The sequence below is a fragment of the Sporisorium graminicola genome, chromosome SGRAM_9 (genome assembly GCF_005498985.1).
Source record: "Sporisorium graminicola strain CBS 10092 chromosome SGRAM_9, whole genome shotgun sequence".
Taxonomy (NCBI): Eukaryota; Fungi; Basidiomycota; class Ustilaginomycetes; order Ustilaginales; family Ustilaginaceae; genus Sporisorium; species Sporisorium graminicola.
Window position 1 is genome coordinate 436,948 of NC_043739.1, and position 23,521 is coordinate 460,468.

The 23,521-nt window shown below is 57.5% G+C and overlaps 10 protein-coding genes across 10 annotated transcripts; 4 read left to right on the top strand and 6 right to left on the bottom strand.

Annotated features, from left to right (window-relative positions):
- Positions 1–458: 458 nt before the first annotated feature.
- On the top strand, positions 459–2,372 carry EX895_006524 (uncharacterized protein; the record flags this gene model as incomplete). Its single annotated transcript, XM_029887115.1, has 1 exon — positions 459–2,372. One exon carries the CDS (start codon positions 459–461, stop codon positions 2,370–2,372), a length of 1,914 nt encoding a protein of 637 aa, XP_029736607.1.
- A 117-nt stretch (positions 2,373–2,489) lies between these two features.
- EX895_006525 (uncharacterized protein) lies at positions 2,490–4,062 on the bottom strand (the record flags this gene model as incomplete). The annotated part of the gene is made up of 4 exons (XM_029887116.1): positions 2,490–2,599; positions 2,695–2,767; positions 2,868–3,204; positions 3,383–4,062. 4 exons carry the CDS (start codon positions 4,060–4,062, stop codon positions 2,490–2,492), a joined length of 1,200 nt encoding a protein of 399 aa, XP_029736608.1.
- A 379-nt stretch (positions 4,063–4,441) lies between these two features.
- On the top strand, positions 4,442–5,950 carry EX895_006526 (uncharacterized protein; the record flags this gene model as incomplete). The annotated part of the gene is made up of 1 exon (XM_029887117.1): positions 4,442–5,950. One exon carries the CDS (start codon positions 4,442–4,444, stop codon positions 5,948–5,950), a length of 1,509 nt encoding a protein of 502 aa, XP_029736609.1.
- Positions 5,951–6,038: 88 nt separating this feature from the next.
- EX895_006527 (uncharacterized protein) lies at positions 6,039–8,418 on the bottom strand (the record flags this gene model as incomplete). The annotated part of the gene is made up of 2 exons (XM_029887118.1): positions 6,039–8,319; positions 8,405–8,418. The coding sequence occupies 2 exons, from the start codon at positions 8,416–8,418 to the stop codon at positions 6,039–6,041; spliced, it is 2,295 nt and encodes a 764-aa protein (XP_029736610.1).
- A 587-nt stretch (positions 8,419–9,005) lies between these two features.
- On the top strand, positions 9,006–9,639 carry EX895_006528 (uncharacterized protein; the record flags this gene model as incomplete). The annotated part of the gene is made up of 4 exons (XM_029887119.1): positions 9,006–9,043; positions 9,122–9,210; positions 9,307–9,490; positions 9,579–9,639. 4 exons carry the CDS (start codon positions 9,006–9,008, stop codon positions 9,637–9,639), a joined length of 372 nt encoding a protein of 123 aa, XP_029736611.1.
- Positions 9,640–9,747: 108 nt separating this feature from the next.
- Positions 9,748–13,722, bottom strand: EX895_006529 (uncharacterized protein; the record flags this gene model as incomplete). The annotated part of the gene is made up of 1 exon (XM_029887120.1): positions 9,748–13,722. The coding sequence occupies one exon, from the start codon at positions 13,720–13,722 to the stop codon at positions 9,748–9,750; it is 3,975 nt and encodes a 1,324-aa protein (XP_029736612.1).
- A 679-nt stretch (positions 13,723–14,401) lies between these two features.
- Positions 14,402–16,981, bottom strand: EX895_006530 (uncharacterized protein; the record flags this gene model as incomplete). The annotated part of the gene is made up of 1 exon (XM_029887121.1): positions 14,402–16,981. The coding sequence occupies one exon, from the start codon at positions 16,979–16,981 to the stop codon at positions 14,402–14,404; it is 2,580 nt and encodes an 859-aa protein (XP_029736613.1).
- Positions 16,982–17,530: 549 nt separating this feature from the next.
- Positions 17,531–18,621, bottom strand: EX895_006531 (uncharacterized protein; the record flags this gene model as incomplete). Its single annotated transcript, XM_029887122.1, has 4 exons — positions 17,531–17,900; positions 18,005–18,063; positions 18,146–18,172; positions 18,265–18,621. The coding sequence occupies 4 exons, from the start codon at positions 18,619–18,621 to the stop codon at positions 17,531–17,533; spliced, it is 813 nt and encodes a 270-aa protein (XP_029736614.1).
- A 658-nt stretch (positions 18,622–19,279) lies between these two features.
- On the bottom strand, positions 19,280–20,038 carry EX895_006532 (uncharacterized protein; the record flags this gene model as incomplete). Its single annotated transcript, XM_029887123.1, has 1 exon — positions 19,280–20,038. One exon carries the CDS (start codon positions 20,036–20,038, stop codon positions 19,280–19,282), a length of 759 nt encoding a protein of 252 aa, XP_029736615.1.
- A 512-nt stretch (positions 20,039–20,550) lies between these two features.
- EX895_006533 (uncharacterized protein) lies at positions 20,551–23,391 on the top strand (the record flags this gene model as incomplete). The annotated part of the gene is made up of 1 exon (XM_029887124.1): positions 20,551–23,391. The coding sequence occupies one exon, from the start codon at positions 20,551–20,553 to the stop codon at positions 23,389–23,391; it is 2,841 nt and encodes a 946-aa protein (XP_029736616.1).
- Between the last annotated feature and the right edge of the window lie 130 nt (positions 23,392–23,521).

A 23,521-nucleotide genomic window follows, 5' to 3' on the forward strand; every position in this document is an offset into this window, starting at 1 on the left:
CCCACGCTCATCCAGTTCGGTAAAGTGGGAAACAAAAATCGGTGGTGGTGACGGTCGGTCATCCTGTCGCCTGGACATCCGCCCGCTTGGAAGGGTGAGTGTTCTCTCTGTCGCTGGTTGTTTGCGTGGGTTGTCGGCGGAGATGGTGGGCAGTAAAGAGTAGCAGCAGCATATTGTACTGAAGATGACGCTTGTCGCTCCACTGGTTAAGATGCTGTGTGCATGGCGGAGTTCGTATTGGTCTCCACTCCCGTAGAGCTCTTCCTGGAACCTGCTCGTCAGCGTTGGTTGCGTAGATTGCCTATATATGCCTGCCATGGTGATTCACCTACCCGTATCCGTTGAGCAAGAAGCCCGTGCATAGCATACTATACCATCGACACATCTTTTTCTCGTGGCAACATCTGTATAGCTTCTCCATCCTCATCAACATTGCCCACATTGCGGCCTCAGCAGCAATGCATCTCACGAAATCCTTCTCCGCCCTCGCCGGCGTCGTCCTCCTCTCCCTTTCCCTCTCCTCCTCGCCTGTCTCGGCCGCCATCGTCACCGATGCGTCCACGCTCTCCAACACCTCGTTCGACATGATCATTGTCGGCGCGGGCCTGGCCGGTCTCACTGTGGCCAACCGCATCTCCGCCAACCCGGCACTCAAAGTGCTCGTCATCGAAGCCGGGGACGACGAGCGCAACAACCCCGATGTCTACGATGTCGACAACTACGGCAAGGCGTTCGGCACCTCGCTCGCGTACAGCTTTGCCACGGTGCCGCAGGTCGGGGGCCACCCGAAGGACATCAAGGGCGGCCGCACGCTGGGAGGTAGTACGAGCATCAACGGGGCTGCGTGGAACCGGGCGTCGCGTGCGCAGTACGATGCCTTGGGCCCGTTGATGGTCAACTCGACCACCAGTGGCGGGTGGGACTGGGACGGTTTGCTGGGCTACATGAAGAAGAGCGAGAAGTTTGTCGCGCCGAATGAACAGCAGCACGCACTGGGCGCGAGGTGGGATTCCAGTGTCCATGGGACAAGTGGGCCACTCGAGATTGCCTTCTCACAGATTCGCAACAGCCAAAGAAGACGCACCAGTGGGGGAGCAACACAGGAGTGGAGACGCATGTACACGGGCCCTCAACAGGCGGCTTTCATCCAGGCTGTCGGTGAAGCTCTCGGGGTGGAGCATGTCGACGATCAGTGTTCGGGGCAGGCCAATTCCGTGGCGTACACGCCCAACTCGATCGGCGTTGATGGAAGGCGCACGTCGTCGGCGTCAGCCTACTACACTCCCGTGCAAGACCGTGAAAACTTGACCATCTTGACGGGGACGATGGCGAAGAGCCTGCTTTGGGCCTCAGCATCCAATGGGTCGCTGCACAGCACAGGCGTAGTGGTCCAACAGGGCAAGGACGGCGATCAGATCCGCTTGACCGCGAACAAGGAGGTTATCTTGGCAGCGGGAGCGCTCAACACGCCCACGCTGCTACAGCGTTCCGGTGTCGGTGCCAAATCAGATCTAGACCAGATCGGCGTCGACGCCAAGATCGACCTGCCCGGCGTGGGGAAGAATCTTCAAGACCAGACCATGACGACGATCGGCTCGCGCGCCAACATCGACACTGCCGGCGGTGGCCCCTCGGCGGCCATCGCCATGCCCAACATCGAACAGATCATGTCCAACGCCACCGAGGTCCGCAGCTACATCTCGTCCAACCTGGACAGCTGGGCATCCACCCTGCTCGCCCAGGGCCACATCGCAACCAAACAAAGCGTCTTGGCGCAGTGGAAATCTGCCATCTCGCTCATCTTTGACGCCAAAGCACCCGTGGTCGAGTTCTTCTTCGACACAGGTTTCCCGGCCAACTCGTACGGGCTGGACATCTGGACGCTGCTGCCCTTCTCGCGCGGGTCGATCCGCGCAACCTCGCAGAACCCGTACGATGGCGCGCACATCGACCCGAACTACTTTGGCCTGCCTATCGATATGGATATGCAGGTCGCGTCGTTGCGCGCTGGCCGCCGTGTGCTCCAGAACGACCACCTGCGCAGTCTGACGCTCAACGGCGAGACGACGCCCGGGTTCGATCTCATCCCGGACGGGCAGAACGCGGGTAGATACAGCAGGTGGCAGAGCTGGGCACTAGGTAACACACCCGGTGGCGGCAGTGGCTTTGCTGCGGTTAGCCATCAGCTTGGGACCGCTGCTATGGGAAGTAGGGACGAGGGTGGCGTGGTGGATGGCAACTTCAAGGTGTACGGAACGGAGAATGTGAGGGTAGTGGATGCGAGTGTGGTGCCCGTGCAGGTGTCGGCGCATTTGAGTGCGACGCTGTACGGGGTAGCGGAGAAGGCGGCTGATACTATCATTAACAGCTAAGGAACAATGTTTTAGTTTTTATACCCTCTTGCTAGCAAATGAAAGATGCAAGTTCACAGCACTGTGACGTGTGACGGCTGCCAATTGATCGCTGATGAGAAAGGAGTTACGCAGGGTTCATTTCGATCGCTTGCTGATGCCGTTTCCTGGACCAGCAGCGGGGTCACGTTTGCGCTTGGCACTTGACGAGGCTGGTGTGCTATCCTCTTCGTCGGATTCTTGGATTTCTGTGCGAGAGGGTCGTCGGGTAGATTGAGAACAGAGTGAGCTTCTGTGGGTGGCGGGGATCTCTCTCGAACGACGACCGAGCCGCGGTGCTTACCTGGATCGTCATCTTCGTCGTCTTCGTCTTGCGACTCATGAAAGTCTTCATCTTCCGATTCTTCATCGGAATGCTGCAAGATTTTGGAGGATGCAGGTCGAACAGTCGTCCGAGATAAATGGTTCAGTCTTCGAACGGGGTCAGCAAGGTGACGAAGGATGGGTCGCACTTACATCTTCGAGCAGATACGATAGGCCTACGTCTCCTCCACCCGCGGCCGAGTCTTCGCCGGATGAATCTTCGTCTTCGTCTTCGTCTTCATCTTCATCATCTTCGTCATCATCGTCTTGAGCTTCTGCTGCGTCCTCTTCGTCAGCATTATCTGGTCCATCTTGCTTTACATCTGATGCGCTTTCCTTGAGTTCGTGACCTTCGGACGCTGAGGCTGTGGCGGGAATGGTCGTCTTGTCGACTGCATCGTTCGCCGTTGCTGTCGGAATCGTTGCGTCTGCCATTTTCCTTTCCTGCTTGTTCTTCTCGTTGTTGTTGTGGTCGGTATGTCGATCAGGGCTAGAGAGAGCGGCTCGAGCGGAAGAGAAAGGATGATCTGTGCTTTGGGTGACAAGACCGGCAGACTTTGACAAGCTCGCCTTCGCGCTGTTTAATTTACGCGACTCGCCCAGAACCTAATTTTTCGAAAGTTGTTACATTGCATGTTCCAACACAATATATGCGTTCACACGCTCACCACTTCCTCACCACCCTTTGCTTCTTGGGATCCTTGAGTATGGCCGCTTGCACCTCTCGACTCTCCTCTGTCAGCACCGGACTTGTTTTCGCCCACTCTATATGATCCTCTCTCAGCTTCGTGTACCTAGCGTTCGTCCACACCTGCTCATCTAAAACCTGCTTGAAGATCCGCGCCGCCTCGACTTTGGCTGGATCCTGGTCTTGCACTTCTAGCCGCGCAATCTCTCTCCGTTTGCCCTTGTTTGCTCCGTCATGCTCGTAGACGTACTTTTTACCGCCCTTGTGGTTGGCATACCGGCGTGCGCGCGTGTAGCCCATCTGGATGAACTTGCGCGCTAGGTCGGCCCCGACGAAATCGTCCTCAGAAAGGTACGAGAGAAAGATGCGGTGGAGGTTGCGCGAGGAGGCGGTCGCCGCGGCAGGGTCCTTGAACTTCCAGTGCGGTAGCAGCTCGGATTTGTACGGTTCCACCATGAGCACGCCTTGCTCGCCCACGCCCGTGCGGTAGAGGTACGGGTGGGTACGCAGACATAGCTGTACGTAGGGGAGGGTGTATGGGAATTTGGAGGAGCCTCCTTTGGCTGTGGACGGGCGCGGGACCGATTGCGAAGGGCCACCTTGGTTGCTCTTCGAGTTTGCAGCGGTGGTTGCAGCAGCTGAAGAGCGTGTGCTCACCATTGTTGCTGCTGTCAAACAAACCAAGTGGTGTTGTGAATGGTGGCGACGGTCATGCTGGTGTTGGTGTGGAGGTGCTTGCTGACCCACCACCGTTGATGATGATGATGCATGGTGGGTTCGGCTATCCAAGGTGCCACGCGGTCTGACAGGCCGAAAACCTGCAAGTTGCCGCGAATTGCTTTGTTCAGCGCTTTTTTTTGCTACCGAGTTCCAGCAACACCACCACCACCATCCTCTCCTTAACCTCTCGATCATTTCCTCTCCTCAAGGCTCCTGTAGACCCCGCAGCTTGTGGAATAGAGACATGCCTCTGCAATCCATACCTTGACGCGCCCTTCCTTTCCCACCCTCTTACCAACGAGGGAACTGGCAACCCACAATGTCACGCACGCAGGAAACCACACCGCTGCTCTCAGCGCAGCCAGCACCAGCCTCGTACAACGACGATGCTGCTGCAGACCCTACACCACCGCCACCCCGCAAGCCAACCCCACTCCCACACAAACAGCTCTTCGTGCTCTGCCTCATGCGCATGACCGAACCCATGTCGTTCACCGTCATCTTCCCCTTTGTCAACGCCATGCTTCGCGCCAATCTACCCCCCAGCGTCCCCTCCTCCCAACTCGGCTACTACGCAGGCATCGTCGAGTCTACCTTTGCGTTTGTCCAGTTCCTCACCATCTTCTGGTGGGCGCGCCTGTCGGACCGCATCGGACGAAAGCCCGTGCTGCTGATCGGGCTGTTCGGGTCGTTCCTCTCTGTGAATGCGTTTGGGTTTGCAAGCACGTTCCCGCAGATGGTGGCGGCGCGGTCCATTGCCGGGCTCATGAACGGGAACATTGCGATTTTGAAGAGCGTGCTGGCCGAGGTGACGGACGAGACGAATCAGGCACGCGCGTTCAGTCTGATCCCGCTGTGCTTTGCGTTTGGGTCGATTGTGGGGAATGGGTTGGGCGGGTGGTTGGTGGGCGTGGGCGAGGGCGAGTTTTGGCAGAAACACCCGTTCTGGCTGCCGTGTGGGATTGCGAGCTGTTTCAACCTGTTGGCGATTGTGCTGGGGAGCTTGTTTTTGAAAGAGACGCTGCCGAACAAAGCGCTGTCCCAAGACAAGGTTTCGACGCAGGAGGAAGCGGTCTCAGAGGTGCCGTTGGAGCCGCCGCCGTCAATCCCGTCTCTGCTGGCAAATCCCTCGATCCGCCGGATCCTGGGCACGCAGCTGTGGCTCAACTTTCTGAACGCCTGCCACGCGGCGCTGCTGCCCCTCTTCTGCTACACATCGATCGCACACGGCGGTCTGTCGCTCTCGTCGTCGGACATCGGAACCGTGCTCGCGGTCAACGGCTGCTTCACCATCTTCATCCAGCTCGTCCTGTTCCCGACGCTCGAACGGCGTCTCGGTGGGCCACAGCGCGTCTACGTTCGCGTGACTGCCTGTCTGCCGTTCCTGTGGCTGTGCTTCCCGCTCGCCCACCTGCTTGCCGCACAGCACCCGCGCGAGAAAGCCTGGCCCATGGCGGCCCTGCTCGTCGCCATCGTGCTCAAGGGCATCAGCAACATGTCGATCGTCTGCAGCAACCTGCTGGTCAACAACTCGGCCCCGTCCAGATCCAGCCTGGCCACACTCAACAGCGTCAGCCAGATGGCCGGCTGCTTGACCCGCACCGTCGGCCCGACGTTCAGCACGAGCCTCTTTGCATTCAGCACGAGCAACGCCGTCTTGGCCGGGCAGTTCAGTTGGCTCGTCATGTGGGCCATCAGCGCAGGCACGTGGATGGCAACCTTGAGGGTCAGAGCACCACAGCACGCGGCGTGGAGAGTCAAAGCGCAACCGCACGCCGACCGCACGCAGGCATCACCACAGCCCGAACCTGAACCCCGCCATTCGTAGCTTTCGGGCGCAAGTTCCACTCTTCTGCATAAGTTATTCCGCATCTGTACATACAGCACCATCCATGGCACAATACAAACGTTACCGTCTAGATGTCCTTCCTGTCCTCCGCCTCACCACCGACCAAGCCGGCTCTCGACACGGCAGCCAACCTGCGGACCAACTCGTCAATCTTCCTAAACTGAAACGGAAACCTCGACGGATACAAGAACGGCCTGAGATCAAACCGGTTATCATCCGGACTGTACCCTTCGGCGTGGTAGCTCGGCGTCAAGGTGGTCATCTTGTGCCGGTTCCTCGCGTACTCGAACCAGAAGAGCTTGACCTTGTCCGCAACCTTCTCGGCGCCCATGCTGGGCCCCCACTCCTGCAACAGCTTGTTGAACATGGCATATGGCCCACACTTGAGATTCTTGCGCAGGCGGCCGAACACCGAGAGCTCGTCGTAGGTCATGCCCATGTCGGCCTCGTCGGCCTGCACGTAGGTTTCGGTGATGGGCTCGAGCTCGGCCGTGGGGACGGCGGTGAGGAAGGCGTGCAGGATGGGCAGCGAGAACGCATCGCGCGCGTAGGCGATAAACGACTTGAGGTCCGTCTTGGAGATGCCACCAATCGGGTTGATGTCGGCCGAGCTGCAGTCGTATTTGGTCAGGTAGCCGCGGAGCGACTCGTCGACGTTGGCCGAGCCGAGCACGAGCAGCCCGCCCCACGTGCCGCGCACCCAGGGCACCAGCTGCGCAAACATGTACGCGAGCAGCATGCGCAGCCGCGCCTGGATGTTCTGCAGCGCCAGGTTCTCCGCTGGCGTCCCGCCGTGCACGCGGAAGCGCGGCGTGGCCCCCGTGACGGTGGAGAAGAGCGTGATGATGGCCCGGATCACAAGATCCATGTTGAGATCGATGTGGTAGGCGCCAATGTCGGCAGCAAGGTCCTTGGCGCGCTGCCGAGTCTCATCGGACGAGTTCTCGGTGCCCATGTAGCACGTGACAAAGATGCGGTTGCAGAGCTCCTGTGGTGTTGCTGGGATCCACATGGAGCCCTCCTTTTCGTTGCAGATTCGACGCACGTCTGCGAGCACCTGCGCGCGTGTATCGGTCGTAAGCGACGACGTTGCCTTGTTAGAAGTCGAGGAGGAGGATGAAGAGGGTGCGTCGATGGCGGCGAGGACGAGCCTGCACATGCTGAACACAATTGTTGCCGTGGCACAGGAATCGATACCTCCCGAAAGCGGGACAAAATAGCCTTGGGTGCGCGATCGACGCAGATAGTCCCACAACCAGCAAGCAGGTCCCAGCGCGATCTCTTCCTCTGGCGAGTGGTAGCGTACCTCGATGGGCTGGCTCAGCGGAGTAAAGTACCGCTTGTACAGCCGTTCTGCATCGTCACTTTTGCCGGCATTGGTCGCTTGGGGTGTCGACGTTCCCGGGGTCTTTGATCCATACTCTTCCGACTCGCCCACGTCAAAGTCGACGTTGATGCGCGGACAACCGATACCGCTGCTTTCGCTGACGGCTTGCATGCCTCTGCTCTTGGCGCTGCGGTGAGCTCGCACGTCGTCCAGATCCACCGTCGCCGAAATGACCTGGACGTCATCCAGCGAGAACTGCGAGCCCTGCGCGACAATACTGCCGTTGACCGCGATGAGCGGACATCCGTCGTAGTAGAGTCGATCGCCATCACACCCTTGCTGGTTGGCATATAGGTAAATCCCGCCGAGCTTCAACGTGGCTTCCTTGATAAGCTCGACTCTGCGATAAAGCTTCCTGAGCTCGTGGTGCGACGCCGATGAATTAGTAAAGATCTCGACGCCGTCTAGACCTTGGCGGATGTGCGGCGAGTTAGGGGTGAAGAGCTCTTCGCACAGCTCGACGCCCAGCACCGTGTCTCTTGTCTTGACAACCGCATCGCCGAAGGGAACCTCGTCCTGGCCGGTGATGGAGGAGACGATGCGAGGGAGCGTGAAGCTGTCAGTGTGGTTGGTGCGTGTCCAAGGAGTGAAGTATCGCATCTCGCGGTAGTTTCCGTCGTTGGCGAGCCACATCTTGGGCCGAATGTGCAGGATCTTGCCATCCAAGAGGAGCAGTCTACAGTTGTAGAGCGTGGAGCGATGGAGGACCGGCATGCCAACATCGCAGAGGATACCGTGGGTCGCATTGGATGCAAGGATCTCGGCGAGCACTTGCCAGGAGTGCAGCACCGTGTCTGGCTCGAGGAAGTGGTCGAAGCAGCCGTAGCCGGGGATCTCGAGCTCGGGGCCCACGCGCAGACGCGAGCCTGCCTGTTTGGCGAGGCGAATGGATTCGAGGATGCGATCGCGGTTGCCGTCAAAGTCGAGCGCCCACTGGTTGAGCGAGCATGTGGAGACGGTGCTGGTGAGTGCAATTGAATGGGAGGCAGTTTTAGATGGAGGTCAGCTGGGTTTGCTTGTGCAGTGTGGGAAGATGGACAACTTACATTGGCAGCCCCATTGTGAGCCAGAGCTGTCGCTGACAGAGCGATGGGTGTTAGGTGTGATGCTTCTGTTGATGGTTGTATGTGGTCCAGAAGAAGCTCTCGTGTATCAGAAGGACCCTTTTTTGCGTTTCTGCTTGGTCCGTGACTCCAAAGCCTTTTCTTCACTCTTGTTCGGCATTACCAGGGGCCTAACACTGTTGGTAAAAGGGCCGGTCTCTACAGCCCAAGCGCGTCATCGTGCGTGGCGTTGTGTAAAGTGACAGCTTCTGCACTCCACATGGCAGCTCGAAGCAGCACAAGAAAGCGCACAAGCACGGCAAACACCCGCCACCACCAACGCTGGCTGAGTCTCTCTTAGCGAAAGGGTCGCATCTTACACCTCGGATTCCGAAACAAGGCTTCGGCTATGTGGGTGCAAAATCGATTTCTTGAGTCATCAGCTTCATCCATGAACCGTCGACCGTTCTCTGTCCTCCTTCCACTTCTTCCTTCACCATCACCAGCACCCTCGTTCCCACCTGTAATTGTTCGCCTATCCATTGTAGTCGACAACAGTAGCAGCAACTCACCGTACTAGTCACAAAGACCGAACAGCACCATCATGTCGGGCACACCTAACGTAGCGTTCCAGAACGAAGCGTATGTTTCCTTTCCTCCGCCTTGCCTGTCCAACCTTCGTACTGACCTTTTTAATCCACCCTTGCACCGCTTCTGCAGCAAATACCCACATCAGACGACCGAGTTCAGAGGACCCGGCGAATCGGTCGAAAACCCAGCAGGCGCTTTCCCCCGAGACACGCGACAGCGTACGTTCCCCACTCCTCGTTTCCGTATCCATGGTCCCACGACCTTTTTTTTTCCCAACTAACCTTACCTTCCCGCTCTTGCTTCCACTACTGCAGCTGACCCGGACCCGATCGAGGCCCACCGCCCCAAGAGCACGATCTTCAGAGCGATCGAAAACCCATACGCCCTCCAAGAAGCACTCACCAAGCTCGAAGCCGGCCTCGACGAGGTCATCAGCCTCTTCCAGGCCGAGAAGAACACGCTGGCGAAAGAGGGCGACTTCTCAAAGGGCAAACAGGGGTGAGTTCGCAAATATCTTCCCGTCTTTGAAGGCACAGTGCTGCGGGTGATATCGATGATACTGACATCCATTTGTGGCGGGCTGCAGAATCGAGCTCTTCGAATCGTGGAAACAGAAACTGGAGCGTATCAAGGCGGGTCAGGAATAAGCTTGCCCGACCATACACGCACACACACAAACACACAAACACAAAATGTAGTCAAAGGTACAATTACAATCCGAGCCCGGTTCACGCTGCGTCTTCATCCACCACGCTCTACGACCGCGAATCCGAGCCCGTCGCCGTTTGCGATGCATGCAATCTCCCACTGCCGCCACCGCTTCCGCCGTCAGGGCCTGTTGCAGCCATGTACGCCACATCTACGCCCATCGGATTGCTGTGCGCGCCAACACTGGACGGCAACGGTTGCGTCATGCCGTTGAGTGCTTCGACGTAGGAGCTTGTGAAGTTGGCCCAGGAGAGCGGGTCTTCGGACGCCAGCGGCATAGCACCCCAGTACGATGTGTCGTGCAGCTTGAGGTATGCCGTCGGGTCAACTGCGCCGCTCGCAAGCGTCGAAGTTGTATTGCCCGGTACAGCAGCAGCAGAAGCGGTGGGGACATGAGGTGAGGCCCCCGCGCTGGGTATAGGCTGCTGAGCCGTAGCGACAGCAGCGGCAACAGCAGCGTTCGAGGGGTCGTAGACGGACGCAGTGTTCGTGTGAGAAGTCGTCGTCGTCTCCAGGCGTGGTGCATTGGTTGCGCCAGATGGCCAGCCGTAAAACACGCTTGGATTCTGACCGTGCGCTTCGAATTGCGCGTGCAGGTCGTCTTGCAGCGTCGAAGCCATGGGGTAGCTTGCGAACGAACGTGTGAGATACATGGGCGCGCCGATGGGGCCTGGTACCAAGAGTCCGGTCCCGTCCTCCCCCGTCCCTTTCTCTCCTGGGTGTGCCAGCGTCATGTCGCTAGGGTCGGTGGCAGATGAGAAATGCTGCTGTTGCTGTTGCTGTTGGGCGTGATCATTCGCAGCTCTGGAAAATGCCTCGTCGTCCACTAATAGATCCCGTGCATCCTTGGGTAGAGACAGCGCAGACGGCCCCACATCAATGCCAGCGCCCTTGGCCATCGCAGCAGCTGTCGGACTATCTGCTCTGCTCGCCGCATAACTTCCCGACCCACTCGACTTTCTGTGACTTGGCAGTCCAGTGCCTGCCAGATCCGCGTCAATCCCATGCCCCAGCTGCTCCAAGATCTTGAGATGGTGCCCAGCGCTCTGCCACGTACCGCTCATCCTCGACAACCACGTCATGAACTTCTTCAACCTCCTTTTCGCCTCCAACGCCACCGCCGGATCCGTCGACGTCGTATTGGCGATCTCGATCGTCGAAGCCGTGAAGATACAGTAGGTGAACGTAGACGACAGCTTGCGCATGCCAAAGTTGTTGTCATAGGCGGTGAGGATGTCGCAGATGCTGCCCACCGCTTCAGTGCAGATGCGGTGCGACGGAGGCAGGTCAGGACGAGCGGACTGCTTGAGAATGTGAGGACGATGCAGCATCACTTTGCACGCCTGGAACCAGAGGTGCTGGCAGAGCGTGTTGGGCAGGCGGTGAGACGGGTTGTCAAAGCGCAGCCGATACGGGAGATCTCGCTCCCACGCTTCCAGCTTTCGATGCAGTCGCACAAGGCGCGTCTCCCACTCGGGAACGACGCTTCCGTCCCCGCCCCCTCCTTGCTCGTCGCTGTTGCTGTGGTGGGTCGAGCTGGCGTTGTCGTCGTCTTCATCACTGCGCTGCACGTGCGTGTAGATGGCAATGATCTGCTCGCAGATATGCCCGAGTCTGACACCAAACCGCAGATGGGTCATGGCAGCGACGGGTGTCTTGAGCAGCATGCTCCGTGCTCGGTCTTTGATGAGCGAGCTGTTGTTGGTCGATTCGGCCCACGTCTCGTGCTCATCAGGCTCATCCATGTTGGGCAGTGGACAGTCGATCTCTGCATACCGCAGTGTGACGGGTCTACCCAACGATGCCGACGACGTTTTGTCGAGCAGATACAAGCACCAGAAGATCCTCCGCCTCGCTTGCTCTTCGGCATGTGAGAAATGCAGTCCGAGCACCGAAGAGAAATCGCGCTGTCGATGAAGGCCCAGATCGGTGCACATTCTGCAAGCAGTCGAGATGTATGCCGAGGCCTGGCTGGCTCGTCCGTTGCCTCCTTCTCGCAGCGCCATGAAAAAGAGTGATTGAATCGTTTCTAGGCTGGGCTCGTTGTTTGTCTTGATGAGGTAGTACTTGGCTCTGGCGAGGAAGACGTCGCCCAGGTCCGCTGCACTAAGACGGCGGAGGCTAGTTCCGTCGCCAAGGTGATCAGGTCCCTGGCTGAAGCTGAGATCAGAGGCGGTGCGTTCGACCAAATCGGATTGCGTGGCTTCTGCGTCGTCCTCCGAGACGCCGAACTCGCCGGAGTCCCATGCGACAGCAGCGAGGGCACAGGCTGCATTGTGCAGCATGGGGGACTTCTCAGGATCGATCACGTTGAAGCCGGTAAGACAGAGTGCAGACCTCTCGACCGCGGGCCAGATTGTCTGTACTATACCCCAAAAGATGGTGAAAAGGCGTTCTTGAATGAGCGGGGGAATCTCGGGCTTGGTGAGGGAAACGCCGGATCGATTGATGCCCTGTCTACTTGCGTCGCCTGGCTCGATCCAGAGGAGCGGCTCCAAATTGACATCGTCAGGCACATCGCGTGATATGTTGTAGTTGGGTGCAGATGACAAGTTGCTGGAGCTATGTTCGGTTTTGCGGGCACGATCGCGATCTCGTTGCAGCTGCAAAAGGGTGCCTTCTAGCAGCAGCTGATTGCTTTCACCGGCGTGGCGGACGCTTGCTGGTCTACCCAAAGCATCTCTATCGGCTCGAGCTGTTTCTGATATGGCATCTGACGGGGGCGGCAGCGTGTGTGTGGCTGTAGGCCAACCGCTGGATCCTGCGACGTGTGAATTGGAAGCTGTGCTGCTATTTGCGGAACGGTCGTCGAAGCGTGTTGCATCACCGAATGAGCTGGGAGGATAGTGCGGAGCCGATGTGTCTGCTACAATTGCAGGATGATGCCTTGTGTTGGTGGAAAAGGTGGAAGAAGAAGCGGCGAGTGGAGCTCGCGCATACGGCGCCGCAAACGTGTTGAGTGATCGATTCGTGCTTGAGCGACCTGACACGGCTGAATCATAGGTCTCTGATGCACCCGAGAGCCTGCGAAAGTTGCTCGGGGACGAGGGCGAGGATCGGATGGAAGGTCTAGAGTAGAAGTCGATGGGAGGCAACCTGCGATCAGCGGCGCCAGGCGGTGGACGTATAAGACCGAGTCCGCTGCTGCTGCCGCGATAGAAAGGCTCTGCTCGTGGCTTATACGGACTATGAAACGCCGAGGCAGGATCGTACTTGGATGGGTAGGAGTGAGGTGGAAAGTATCCTGGGCTTGAGCTGTTGAGGCCGCCATAGCTGGGACTGCCGACGCTGCCGTCGTGGACAGAGCCCCCGCCAGTGCGGTGACTGTCTGTGCGATAGCTTGAGTTGGGCGATGCGTGTCGAGATCGTGAGTGGAAGTCGGCAGGTGCATCTGATGAGGAGAAGGCGCCTGTGGGTCTCATGCCAGCGACAGGGACAGAAGGAGTCTGCGGTAGAACGTCTGAATATGGGATTCGGTGTGATGTACCAGCGTGCGGAGGATATTTGGTGTATGAGGAGGATGAGGAAGAGGCGACGGGTGGAGCTGGAGGTGCAACGCTGCGAGTCCACTCAGCCTCTGGGAATGGCGGTGGCGGCGGACGCTGTGCAGAGACTTGTGATGATCTGGTGTCTGCCGATGAGGAGGGATCAGCGGCAACGGTTGCGGCATAGTCACGGGTGGATTGAACTGGCAAAGCTACAGCCGCTTCGTGGGCGACCTTGCGAGGAGCGGAAACACCTACACCGACCTTTCGCTTGGAAGCTTTCCTTCCGCCACGAGTGGAACCCTTGGGCGGGCCTCTTTTCTTGGGGAGACCATACTCGCAGGTTTCGCCGGATCGGATGCAGGTGACGCAAGGATTGGAGCCATCGCACTTGACCCTCTTTATGCCGCAGGGTCGACACGCCTGCTGAATACGCTTCTTCTTGAGGCCGTTATTCGGCTGGTCGTCTCTGCTGCTGTCGTGGTCGGAGCTGTGGCCTTGGCCTGGAGAGCCTGCGTTTTGACGGACCTGTGCCATGGTTGGCGGTATCGAACCCTTGTGGAGGGTGTGAGAAGGTCAGGTCAGAGAAGGGGATGGATTGTTGGCATGTTTAAAACTGCGGCTTCACGCGAGCGAGCGAGCGGTCTTTGATGTTCTCTCGATTGTGTTGGGCACGGATGACGATGGAGTGTGGAAGAAGAGATTCGAGCAGATGAGTCTAGTACCTCACGTTCGTTAGTTCACATAGCTGCGGTCTGAGTCTGTGCATGTCAGGCGCAAATCGGCGATTCTTGTCTCGATTCCTGCCTGCACCTCCAAAATTAAATTCTGTCAAAAATGAACAAAAAGTGCGATTTTCCCAAGGAATTCTTGCATTCTCACACCACAGCGACGCCAAAGAAGCACAAATCCGAAATTTGGGTTAATGACGCTTTCTTCTCTCGTCTCCGTGCAATGCGGGGCAGCGCGCGCCTCTGTGGGGTCTTGTTTGCCGGTCAAACCCTTTTGTCGCCATGGGCTCTTGCCAACGGCGACCACAATGTACAGTTCCCGTCAGACGAGCAGTTGCCCGCTCCCTCAATCTCCTGATACAGCCTCTACACACAGACAGCTTCCAAGTCTGAACAACAAAACCGCATTACTGGAATGGCGCAGAGCAAAGTGTGTAACCGAGTCGCATGCTTCTCGACGCAGCAAGAGAAGTTGACTATGGCGCTTAGTCTCTGTTCTTCCACCCTGTCAACTTTAAAGCCTGCGTCGCACTTGCGGCCATTCCTGCCGCTCTCTCTCCACCCAGATTGGCGAGCAGGCCTCCACCAAAGCTCGTGCCGTACGCCTGCGCGACCCTGCTCATCACCGTAGGCCCACCCGTCTCGGGCACCAGGTCGTTGAGCCCTTCGCTCTTGACTTTGCGCCTTGCGCTCTCCATCAATCCGTTGACATCGTCCCTCTTGAGATCGTCGCGAGCTTTCATTATGGCCTCGAGGAATCCCAGATGCGCTCCATGCGCCTTGGCAAAACTCCAGTAAGGCAAAAACACCATTGTGGCCGAGGACGTGAGCATGCCTCGGATCGCGTCAAGCACCTCGAACTTCTCCCCAACTTCCTCCTCCTTCTTGAACGCAAGGAACAGCGTCTTTGCATCGTCCAGATCTTTGCGCATCTGCTCGCCTGCTGCTGGCATGCGCAGCTTCCCGTTGCCCACCCGTCGAAGCGCACCTATGTACGAAACGAGGAAGCGGTCGATCATGTCGTCGCACAGAACGTCGAAAAGATCTGGATGGAGCCGCTCGCTGTAGTCCGATGTGTAGTCGCGCATCGTCTCGATGATCATCGTCATGGTGCCCTCCGAATACCACACGGGGAAAGTGAACAGATCCTTGATCGCCGGCTGCAGATCCGCAAAGACCAGATCTACCAACACCTGCGTGCATCGCTTCGACACATCCAGAAACCCGTTGAGCGCATTGTCCACCGACTCGCGAATGCCTGCCTGATACTTTTTGCTGACCATCGGCTCGAGCCTGGCAATCAGCGCTTCGGCGTAGTCAGCCGACTTGAGCTGGTCGTTCGCCAGCGCAATCACGTACTCGACCAGACCGCCCACCACATCATCTGGCGTCTTGGCTTCTCGCTGCTTCTTGAACTCGCTCTCAAGCACGCGCAACCATGTCGCTTGCGTCGAGTGCATTGCTTTGGCTGCATGGTCCACGACCTTGGCCAACACACTCGCTTGCCCCGAGTCGGCGGCCACGTCGACCTGCTGATTGACCATCTGGAACAGGATCGCAGCACCTTGCAAGCCATACTGGCCCTCGTTGTCCTCGTCCGGTGGATTCTGCCGCGCCACAAACTCGCGCACCTCGTCCGACATCAGGTTGGCCGTCCACTCGTCGATCTTCTTGGTAATCAATCCAAGGTAGTCGTCAATGATGCCCTGCTCCTTGCCCGCCAGCAGCGTTGGCTCGAGCCACGCCTTGTCTGCGCCAATCTCCTTGGTCATCGTCTTGGTGTATTCTTGCGTAAACTGGTACAACTCCAGCAGTGCGCTCGCTTCCGGGTCTTTGGCCAAGATGCGTTCGCGCAGGATGCTGCCCAGATGCTTGTGGTAGCTCTTGACAAACGTGCGCACGATGTTGTAGTCTTGAGGAAACAGCGGCGCCAGTTCCGCCTGCACGAAGCGCATATCGTCGTAAATCCAGTCCAGGTGGCCCAAAAACTCCAAGCTCGTGTCGTCGGCACCGAATCGCGACCAGCACTCGTCAAACAGCTCTGCTGTAGACCGGTCGATGGCTTCGACGAATTTGGGTCGGTACAGTTTGATCACTCGTGCATTCGCCACCACGGAGCGAAAGCGAGCAGCGCCCTCGAGATTGGCGCGTTTGGCAAGGCGGATGGCCGCGGCGCGCTCATCCTCGCGTGATTCCTTCTCGATAATTTTGATGAGTTTGACCACCACTGCCGGCCGTCCCTCTCGCACCAAATCCATCGTCCTCTCGGCCAATACCATGATGTAGTCGTCGAACGCTCGAATCAGGCCGTCCAGCGGCGCAAATAGCTCCGAGACGGTGTTGCGCACATCCGCAGAGCAGGTACGAGCGATCTGGAACGTCTCATTGCGGAAAGCCTCCAACTTGGACAGATGAAAGTGAAGCGGGAGCAGATTAGTAGCTGGGCCCATGATGTCGTCTTGGCCTCGCTGCAGCATCTCGGCTAGCTCCTGGATCTGACTTGGCAGCGCATCGAGCTTTTCGAGTGTTGACGTGGTCTGGACAAAGTTGCGATGGATTTGCGATACTTGGCTGATGATGCGGAAGGAGCGGTTGGCGTCGGGATGATTCGATCTGGCGCCCTCGTCGCCTTCTGTGCTGGTGTAGAGCGCTTCGACCTGTGCGAATGCTTCTCTGATGGCTGCAACGTCCTTTCTCGTCGCCTGCAGTTTGAGCAAGCCATCTCTTGTAGCTTCGAGCTGCTCTTTAGCACCCAGCTTGAGCTTGGCCGACAAACTCGATTGCTCCTTGAGCAGCTTTTTGCGGAGCGCCGAGATCTTGGTGAGGTCGTCCGGCGACTTCAAGAACTCGGCAACCAGGTTAGATGGATTTGACACGCCGGCATTCGGCAGAGCTGCCGCGGAGAGCCCGACCGTCATTGGTGCCGCAGCGAGAGAAGAGGTTGAAGGGCCAGCGTGCCCGTGCGACGAAGCTGACGGCGTGGTAGGCGAAGGTAGAGCGCCACCTGATCTGTGCTGCGTGCTGTTGGACTTGCTTGTGAGGAGTGATGACGGCACATTCGCCATGTGGTGGTGCGTTGGAATTGCGAAGCTCATCTTTGTTGCTGATGCTGCATGCGTGTCGCTGCGGGAGACACGGCCGTTGAAATCAGGTGGTCTGCATGAGCGGAGCGAGCGGTGGTAGCGACCACACCGAGAATCTTTGGGAATGCGTACCGTGCGCGGTCGAGCAAGTAGCGTCGAAGTAGTTGGGATTTCTGTCGAAAGTGGTGATACTGAGGAGGATCAACAAGGAGGATGAGGATGAGAACTATAGCAAGGGTCAGCGACCTGCAAAGGGCCCGAGCGCGCTTCAAATTTCTTAAGAGGTGCATCTCTTTTCGATCTGACATTTTCGTCTCAAAAATCGTGTAACCACACGAGGCTGCAAGCTAAGAGACGCCCGGCCCACTTCGGCCGGCGGGGGCACCCAGGCACAGTCTATGTAGTTCTGAAGTGAATTGATGTGGATTGATCGACAATGAAGCTTGGCGAGAAGGAGGAGCGCGGAAGAGAGGCTTATGATGATGGCGACCTGTGCACTGCAGAATTTGAAACGACGAAGGGCTGAACACCCTACTCTGAGTACTTTGCCTCGATCTGTTTAATCAGCGCCTGGATGGAAGTGGGCGATGAAGCGAACGCAGTGGGTGTGCTGCTCACATCAGACGACGTCAGCGAGACGGCATTGCTCTCGTGGGAGGCAGTCGAGGAAGAGGAAGGGGAAGAAATGGTGCGGATGGCGGACGATAGGGACTCCGCTGCTTCGATCTGCGCCTTGATAGCGTGAATCATGTCAAAGATGCGGGAGCAGATGCTATCGGAAAGGCAGAGTAGCTCGTCTTTGTTCTCTACGTCGATCTTCAGAGCCTCGAGCTCGCAGCTCGTGGAAGCGTGGGAGGACTTGAGCTCGTTCAGCTCCCAAGTCATCGTTTCCCTTTCTTCCCTGTGAGCACAAAGCAAGCTCATCAACCGTCAGCAACCCGCTTCTTATCGTCTCAGAACGAGACGGCGTGAGCTGATTGGAAGTCAGGAGTGAATTGGACTCACTTTACGTCTTCGATCTGTGCTCGCAGCAGGGCTGTCTCTTCTTCGTGCGTCTGATGTATCTGTGTGGTCAGATGTCGGAACAAGAAGAGTCAGCGAACATGACTAGGTCCATACACCAATCCAGAAGGCAGGATTGCTCACCTTTCGCAGGCTTTCGAGCTCACGACTCTGTGTAGGTGAAGAGATACCGACAAACAGGAGCACACGGGGGAGTCAACATGTTGTTGTTCTGGTTGTGCCATCCGAGCCCCTCGCCTCACCTTTTCGTCAAAGGCCATGGCAATGTGTCGGAGTGAAAGAGCGATGGCAGAACTACTTAACCTCTCCTCGAGACTATCGTCCTCGCTTTGAGACTCAACTTTCTCGTCAGCATTGTCGAGCCTGTCTGCGCTGCTACCGGAAGAAGGAAGGGATTCGTGCACAGAATCGTGTTCGAGCGAATCGTTACCAAGCAGCTCGTCACGAATCAAAGCCGCTCGCTGGGTCAACGAGCCAGAGCCGCTGCTGCTCGCCTTGTCCGCTTTCTCGGTGGCGGCGTCCAAGGCGATGTCGTGATGCTTTTCTTCCGCAGGCGGATCGTCATTGTCGTTCGTCATAATAGTGTTGGCTATAGCCATCTAGAGGGTACCTTGGATCAAATAAAAGCCCTGGCTCTTCAAAGGCTCCAAAGGGTGCGCTATGCCATTGCATCACCGTTGCTACGGTTGCGCCAATGCAAACAGTTGTCCACAAGCCAGAGCAGAAGCTCAGCGCGGTCGATGTCGAAGCTTTGTGCCAAGCCCGAGAAAGCTTGATAAGCTGCAAACAAAGCCTTGAAGCGAGCACAGATGGAACCAGTCACAAAGTTGATGGTCGTCAGCATGATCCCCTGACCGGGCGACGTCGTGGATAGAGTTGAGGAGATCAGGCAAGACGAATACAGTCTGGCGTTACCTTGGAATACTCACGAGCGGAAGAAGAAAGGAGGAAAGACGGAAGGGCAGCAAGTGACTTGTATTGCGTGAATGAGGGGCTCTGTATAGGTGTTTGCAGAAGTACATGAGAGTGGTGTATGCACGCGTGCGCTGTTGTTGTGTCTACACAGCGTTGGGATGCTAGATGCGAAAGCGACACTGAAGAGGAAGCTAGCATGCTACAGCGCAGAGAGAAGAGCCTGCAGGAAGATGCCAAGGCAGACTAATGAAATGGGCGCAGCGCAGAGAGCGTTCCTCCGCTGATGATCCGTGACGATGCGGAAGTCGAGCCTAAGCTTGTATTCTTGGATGCGCGCCAACTTTATGCAGAAGCATCGTCCTTTTCTTGCTTCTTTTCGGACGCTTCGGTTCGCTTGCCTGGTGAAGCAGTGCTGTCGTCCTTGCTCTTGACTTCTGCCTCTTCCTTTTCGAACTGCGCATTGGCAGCCTCGTCGTCCTCGATCTCGTCCTTGTACAGGTCCGGGTGCTCGCGGAAGCAGTCCTGCATGGCCTTGAACTTGTCCACGCAGTCGATGCCCTTGGGCTCAGCCTCGGAGTAGACGAAGCACGAGAATGCAAGCTTGAACTGCTCGCCGCACGGACCGTGAGCCATGCCGCCGAGGCAAGGGCAGTCCCAGTTGATCTCTCCGGTCTCTGGGTCGTAGGCGGACTGCTGGCCGGTCTGTTCCTCGGTCTCTTCGACGGCTACCTCGATGGCGACAGGAGTATCTTCGGCTGACTCGACGTGTTCGTCGTGAGCGGCGGCAGCGGCAGGTGCATGGCGCTCGTGGGCATCCTTGTGGAGAGAAGCGTCACCCTTGGCCTGCTTGGGCTTGAGACGTTCATGCCAAGCCTGACGAGGCTCGCACTGGATGGGAGAGGACCGCGACTGGAGCGCGTAGAAGGAAGCGCCAGCCCCGACCACAGCAGCGGCGGCGATCAGGTAGGACGGTGTAGCGGATTGGCGCGAGGGGCCGGGGGCCGACTTGGTAGCAACGCCTCGGGAAGCCTGACCAAGGGAGCGAGAAGCGTGCTGAAGTGAGCGGCTCGCCGATCGGACCACGGTCTGACCAGAAAACATTTTCTTGTCGGAAGAAGCTTCGAAAGGAAGAGTTGGCGAAAGTAGGGCTGACCTTTCTAGATTGGGTCGAAGAGTTGGTAAACGGGAAGGGAGAGGAAGAGAGGTTGAAGTAAGAAGGTAGCTGGGGTCCAAGAGCAGTCGTGAGTAGCTTGAGAGAGTGGAGGTGCGGGCGAGAATTTCCGACCCAAGGAACAAGTCGGATCTGACCGACTCAGCTCGCCCCGTTCCATTGACGATTTTTAATGGTTTCTTCTTGGATTTCGGACTTTGGCTCAAGTTTTCTTCTCTCGCTTCTCGCGGCTTCGTCGCTCATTTGCATTTGCATTCCCAAGGCGACAGTGAATCGGGAGCTTGGTGAAAACCGATCGATTGCCTTCTCCGCACACTCTCGTCAGCTGAGCTCGGATATTGAGATCTTCGTTTGATGGGTTTCGGATGTGTGGGTTGCGAGTCGTCAACTTCAGTGAGCTGATCAGACCCTACTTTGTTGCCTTGATTCACCTTAATAGATCATGTCGACTGAGAGCGGGAGCAGCAGCAGCAGCTCGAAAGGCGCAGCCATCGGCGGTGGTCGGATGCCATCCTCGTTGCAAAAGCGCTTCCCGCGCATCGCCTTTGTTGCCAACAAGATTATCACCTCGCGCACAGGTCGCACCACAGCAAAAGCTTGGTCCTATCGTCGTCCTCTCCTGTTTGGCTTCTTTGCTACCTACACGGCGGTCGGATACCTCAAGCTCAAACGCGACGCCTACCTCCGCGACCTCATCCATCCCGATACCTACCTCGTCTGGAAGATCTACGATGGCTCTATTGTCGAATCGCGCGGCCCACCCTCAGTTAGCGCGCTCATCAACGCCCCGGCTGCTGGCGAAGAGGCGCCTCGTGTGATGGAGATGTTCGAAGTCATCCGTGCACTTAAGTGGGCTCAGGCGGACGAGCGCATCAAGGGCATCTTTGCCGACTTTAGCGGTCTGCATCTGCCGTCGTCGGTGACGCCAAACAGACTCGGATTGGCACAGATCGAAGAGCTCATGCAAGCGATTCATGAATTCAAGCTGGCCAAGAAGCAGCAACACGGCGAGCAGGCGAGACCCTCGATCGCGTGGGCCGACACCTTCAACAGCCAAGGCTCGTTCCTCCTCGCCTCGGCCTTCGACGAGCTGTGGATGCAGCCTGCCGGCTCGATCCCGTTAACTGGTCTTGGCGCCCAGATTCCCTTCTTCAAGAAGGTACTCGACTACTTCGGCATCAGGGTCCTGGCCGAAGCGCGAAGAGAGTACAAATCTATGATTTCAACCTTCAGCCGCGAAGACTCGCTGCCGGCACCGCAGGTTCAGAACGAGGCCGAGCTGCTCGGTGAGCTCAATCGTGGACTCGTGCATGCAGTCGCTGTAAACAGGTTTCCCGACCAAGACCCGGACGCCATGTCGCGCAAGGTTGAGGCTTGGATGAAGGAGGGTCCCTTCTCGACACGCGAAGCCAAGGAGCTCGGTTTGATCAACGGCGCTGCCTTCAAGAGGGATATTATCAAGAGGCTCGTCGATCCAGCACACGGTGGTAACGACGAGACCAAGTTTAAATCGCTGCACCACTACAACAAGGTCAACGACCGCGCTCTCGAGAGACAGCTCACCGACGACGAGGTCGTCCAAGTGGGTGTTGTCTACCTCCTCGGCGGCATTAGCTCGGCGCCTGGCGAGTTCTCCACCTCGTCCGTGCTCAAGGGTCTTAAAGAGGCTGCCGAGAACGAAGATGTCAAGTCGATCGTGCTGCGAATCGATTCCGGGGGAGGAGATGTTGTGGCGAGCGAGTCCATCTGGGACGCCGTGCGACGTGTGCGCGAAGATTACGGCAAACCCGTTGTCGCTTCCTTCGGCAATGCTGCCGCTTCGGGAGGATACTACGCTGCCAGTGCCGCCGACGCCATCCTTGCCTGCGAGAACACGGTGACTGGCTCCATTGGCGTAGCTTCGCTTCGTCCAACCATCACTAGCGCCTTCTTCGACAGATTCAACATCGGCATCCAGTCCTTCTTCACCGGCTCCACATCGCAGTCGACTCTCCATGATCTCGACGAAGCGCAGCGAGCCAAGTCTTCCAAGCACATTGATGAGATGTACGACGAATTTCTTCAAAAGGTCTGCGATGGACGTGGCATCTCGCGCGATATCATCGAAAACTTGGCAGGAGGAAGGGTCATGACCGGTCTCAGTGCCTGGGCTCGCTGCAATCCTGATGCCGAGGTCGAGCAGGTGCAACTCAACAACATGGCTCCACAGGCCGAAAGGATCGTCGAGCTGGGACAACACGCTGGTGCAGGCAAAAACGACGCAGTCAAAAATGCAGAGGACAAGACAGTGCCTGAGACGGTCAAGTCGGCCGTGCGCCGGATCAAGGCAGTGAGCCTCACCAGCCAGTGGAAGACGCAGCAGGTGACAGCAACCAGCGGCAATAACACGGTCATGATCGAGCGCGTTGGTCCTAATCAGTCTTGTGCGCCTCCTTCCAGTGAGAGCAACGGCGGCAGCAACAGTGGCGACCACAACAGCATTCTCTCCGACTTGATCGCCAAGGCAGAAGAGGCTCTACTGGGTCGCCCTTTAGCCGTCAGCAGCAGTGCTTCTGCTTCTACCTTTGAGCCTTCTGACGAGAGTCTCACTGGGTCCGAGAAACTCAAGGAGCGCATGGAAGAGGAGGAATCGCGCCTGGCTGCGGCTGCCCATTCAGCGGCCGAGGAATCGCGAAGCCATGCATCGGACAGCGACGACGAGATCAAGACGCCGGGAGTGGCTGCTAGTGAGTCCGGAGATGCGGCCCAAGCCAATTTGGGTCCCTACGGCAAAGGATTGGTAGACTCGATCGGAGGCATTTGGGATTCGGCCTATTATGCCATGACGCTTGCGCTGCAAGCCGAGATCGAGTCCATGGTGACCAACGACAATCTCACCATCGAGCAGGCCACGGCCAAGATCCGTCCAGGAGCTGACCGCGCAGTCACGGACGACGGCATGCTCGCGCTTTCCACCGACCTGAGGCTGGTCCGCTTCCCCGAAGAAAAGCCATTCTGGAAAAAGGTGCAGGAGCTCAACGCCAAAGGCGACCTGCCCCAGTTGTTTTTGCTTCCCAGAGCAGTGACCAGTACAGTGGCAATGATGATGGAAGAGGCAGGCGAGAGAGCTGCAAGGGCAGCGGTCAGGCTGATGATCGCAACTGCAGCCGACCCTAGCGGTGTTGCAGCTGCCTTCGACGATCCACAGCTTGCTCAGAAGCTGCGTACCAGCAACGGTCTGGGAGCGGGCAACACCAGAGGACGAGCAAGGGCTGAGTACCCGCTGGCGTCCCTGTTCAGCTAGATGAGATAGTCGATCATAGATCGAGTGTGCTTTACCACATCTTTACTATGTCTTTACTACATCAGTAACACCCATCACTCACAAGAACCATTTATGCCTGCCTGTCTGAACTACGGACGGTGTCTGGCTT